This window comes from Fonticula alba (genome assembly GCF_000388065.1).
Source record: "Fonticula alba strain ATCC 38817 unplaced genomic scaffold supercont2.4, whole genome shotgun sequence".
NCBI lineage: Eukaryota > Rotosphaerida > Fonticulaceae > Fonticula > Fonticula alba.
This window is the reverse complement of record NW_009242974.1, coordinates 90,336-93,647: the sequence shown is the minus strand read 5'-3', so window position 1 is coordinate 93,647 and position 3,312 is coordinate 90,336. Positions and strand designations below refer to the sequence as shown.

Sequence of the window (3,312 nt, the reverse complement as noted above, 5' to 3'; positions counted from 1 at the left end):
TCTCTCTCTCGATGGGCGTCTCCCAGGAGATGGGCTTTTCAACAACCCGCGAGGGTGGTTGTCGCTCCGTTGGCGAGACATGTGTGTGTACTTTATTGTGGCCGATGTCCCAGAGGGGCAAGAATAAATGTGCTTCTCTGACCTGTTCTCTTCTTTTTCTCTTCACCGCATGAAGGGGAGTGGAAGGGGGAAGCGGAACAAATTGAGGCGATCTTTGGGCTTAAAGGCCACCTATTTGACCAAGGCCAGAAGGATGACAGGCGGGGGAGGGGGGCGAGGGGTCAGGTGTCGGGGCGAAACGAGCTGAGAGCCGGGTTGGGAGAGAGAGAGGGAGAAAAGGTGTGTGTGTGTGTGTGTGTGTGCGTGTGTATGTGCGTGTGTATGTGCGTGTGCTTGAGGGGGCAGGAGGGTGAGAGACTTCATACCACCAAGGCCACGCGCACGGATCCGGTGTCAGCCCACCAGTTGGACGTGGCCAAGGTGTGTGCGCCGATCCGAGCGAGGATGTTCTCAAGCTTCAAGCGAGCTACGAAGGGGGGGGGGGGATCGGTGGTGGTACAGGGGGAGGGGGCCATCGGGTGTCAGGGGGCCGCAAAGATGCAAGCCAAGGTGTGTGTGTGTGGGGGGGGGGGGGGGAACAGGAGCAAGGGGGACGAGGAGGGAGCCGTCGAGAGGGCGCACCATCCACCGCCCCGGGCGAGTTGTCGGGCGGGGGAAGAGCACCTCCACCGGGGCGCGGGGCTTCGATGTTGAAGAGCTCCACCGGGCCGCGGCTGGAGTCGGTCAAAAGTTGAATGGGGAGAACCCACCGCTCGAGGTGGCGTCCGGGGGGTGGCCCGGCAGCGCGATCGGGCGATTGTCCCAGAGCATCGGCCGGGACGCTGGTCACATCGTAAATGTCGATATAGATGTCGTCCGAGGAGGTGGGCTGCGGCTGTGAGGTCACCTGGACCTGAGACAAGCGTTGGGGGATTTCCTTGATGAAGGATTCGCTGAGGGTGTTGAAGAAGTGCTGGATGGACTTGCTCGAGGAGTCGGCAGCGGGGCCCTCGGACGAGCCGAAGATGTCGGGACCGGCCTGGTGCCGGAGGGGAGCATGGGGCAGGGTAAGAAGACCGAAGGCAGCAGAAGAGGGGGCGGGGGTAGGGGGAGGGGGGGCGGTCGCACCCACACAACGTCGAGTCCTGCGGCATCGGGGTCCGTTGCGTGGAAGTCCTTCGGGCGAACCTGGTCCAAGTGCCGGGCAAGGAAGATGCTGTGGCAGATGGCTGGCGGTGGGTGGCGAGGAGGAGGCAGGTTAACAAGTGTGGCATCGTGCGGCGGGGGGCAAGGGGGAGCGCGAAGACGAGGGAGCGTGACACGCGAGCAGGGGCCGAACCTCGGATGCAGTCATTGATGAAGCGCTTTTCGATGGCGAGGAGCGGGAGTTTGACAAGTTCCGGCTCGGTCGCCGGGAAGGGGCTGGTGGTGGCCATGATGTCAGGGCGGGAAGGGGCGGGGGGAGAGGTGCGGGGGAGGTGGCGGCGAGCGGGTGAAGGGGGTTGATGCAGGCCAACAGCCAGGCGACGGGGGCGGGGGGATTTGTTTTTTTGTTTTTTTTTTTGCCCTCCGCCCTCTGTATGCGTCGATCTTGGGACAGATCGGCCGCCGTGCCACGAGCCTGGCAGGCGACCGGCCCTGGGCCCGCCAGGAGAGGGGGGGGGGGGGGGGGGGCAGGATCAGAACGCCCCCATTGCGTTTGTGCTCGGTCCCGGGGGTTCCGCTGCTGCGAGATCGGACGTGCGATCGGGCACCAGAGTGGCGACTGCCAACGGATAGGCCAGGTCTCTGCTGGGGCCTCACGCCCGGAACCGGCCGGGGGTGTTTCCGGAACGCGGCAGCTGCATGGACGCGCGCGGGATGAGACCTTTTTCTCTTTTTCTCTTTCCCTCTCTCGCTCTCTCTCTCGCTCTCTCTCTCTCGCTCTCTCTCTCTCTCTCGCTCTCTCTCTCTCTCTCTCTCTCTCGCTCTCTCTCTCTCTCTCGCTCTCTCTCTCTCTCTCTCCCTCTCGCTCTCTCTCTCTCTCTCTCTCTCTAGCTCTCCGGCTCTGGTACGTGGGGGCGCGGGTGGGGCATTCGAAGGGGTGGGGTGTATTTTGCATGTTACTTTCGAGCAGGGCGCGCGCAGCCCCACCACTGGGCTCCCTTCTCCTCCGGGGGCGCGGTCTAAAGGGGGGAGAGGGGGAGGAAAACAATGGGAAGAGGGCTAGGGGAGGGGGGATTGTGCGCCCGGCTGGGAGAAGGGCTGACGGGAGGGGGTCGGGGTCGGCGGCAGCCGAGCCAGGATCCGCATCAGCGAATACGGATGGACACGGCGTCTTCGAGGACAATGTTTGCGTGGGAGGCAACGATGACGATGCCGCCACGATCGCGGTGCATGCGAATGGCCTCCTCGATGCCGGCCTGCGAGCTGGAGGTGTGTGTGCGGCCGGTCAGTAAGCCCATTCGGGAAGGCATGGCCACAAGCTGGCGTCGGTGGAGGGGTCGGCACGCACCGGAGATCAAGGGCAATGTTCGGCTCGTCCAACAGCCAAATGAGTCGCTGGGAGGCCCACATGTTGGCGAATGCCACCAGGCGTCGCTGCCCAGTGGAGAGGGTGCCGATTCTCCGATTGCTGAGTCGGAGGGAGGAGAGGGGGAGAGGGGGGGGAGACCAAGGTTAGGATCATGTGCACCATGCCAGGGGGGAAGGCGAAGGGGGGAGGGCCAGGCTCGAGGAGGGCGACGGCGGCGGGACACACCGGAGATGGTAGATCTTGAACATGTGGAGAGCCTCATCAATCTCCTTGCCGCCAAAGCCACGGCGGAGGGAGAAAATCCGCATCATGATGCGCACGGTGAGCAGGTTGCTCATGCCGTCATTGAGGGCCGGCATCTCGACCATGTGCTGGTGCGCCCACTTGCTGAGGTCCGCCGCATGGGTGAATGGCTGCCCGCGCCAGGTGAATATCCCGGACGTGGGGATCAACTCACCGGCGGCCAGCCGCATGAGCGTGGTCTTGCCCGAGCCGTTGGGGCCATGGAGGAGGACCGCCGAGCCGGGCTGCACCGAGAAGGAGACATCCTGAATGAGGAGCCTCTCGGGCAGCTGCGCGGACCGGACTCCGCCCGTTTGATTGAAGCCGAAGGACACGCGGTAGGCGGCGAAAGTGCCGGTGGCGAAGAGCCGCGGCCGAAGAGCCAGGTTAAAGGTGGGCCGGAGGACGTTGGCGACAGACATGACAGGGCTCGGGATGGGGGCAAAGGAAAGGGGTGAGGGGGGGGGGGGGGGGGG

The 3,312-nt window shown here is 64.3% G+C and overlaps 2 protein-coding genes across 2 annotated transcripts; both read right to left on the bottom strand.

The window, feature by feature from the left end:
• Positions 1-419: 419 nt before the first annotated feature.
• Positions 420-1,475, bottom strand: H696_02566 (hypothetical protein; the record flags this gene model as incomplete). The annotated part of the gene is made up of 4 exons (XM_009496477.1): positions 420-526; positions 682-1,078; positions 1,168-1,268; positions 1,379-1,475. The coding sequence occupies 4 exons, from the start codon at positions 1,473-1,475 to the stop codon at positions 420-422; spliced, it is 702 nt and encodes a 233-aa protein (XP_009494752.1).
• Positions 1,476-2,113: 638 nt separating this feature from the next.
• H696_02565 (heme ABC exporter, ATP-binding protein CcmA) lies at positions 2,114-3,301 on the bottom strand. Its single transcript, XM_009496476.1, has 3 exons — positions 2,780-3,301; positions 2,534-2,653; positions 2,114-2,448 (listed from the first exon to the last, which is right to left on the bottom strand). Exons 1-3 carry the CDS (start codon positions 3,256-3,258, stop codon positions 2,331-2,333), a joined length of 717 nt encoding a protein of 238 aa, XP_009494751.1. The 5' UTR covers positions 3,259-3,301; the 3' UTR covers positions 2,114-2,330.
• Positions 3,302-3,312: the final 11 nt, after the last annotated feature.

Bases quoted from the DNA above. Each gene is read 5' to 3' on its own strand.
- H696_02565 (XM_009496476.1), bottom strand. From the start codon at position 3,258: ATGTCTGTCGCCAACGTCCTCCGGCCCACCTTTAACCTGGCTCTTCGG. The intron at 2,654-2,779 runs GTGTGTCCCGCC...CCTCCGACTCAG, and splicing joins TTCAAGATCTACCATCTCCG to CAATCGGAGAATCGGCACCC. The intron at 2,449-2,533 runs GTGCGTGCCGAC...ACACACCTCCAG, and splicing joins AACATTGCCCTTGATCTCCG to CTCGCAGGCCGGCATCGAGG.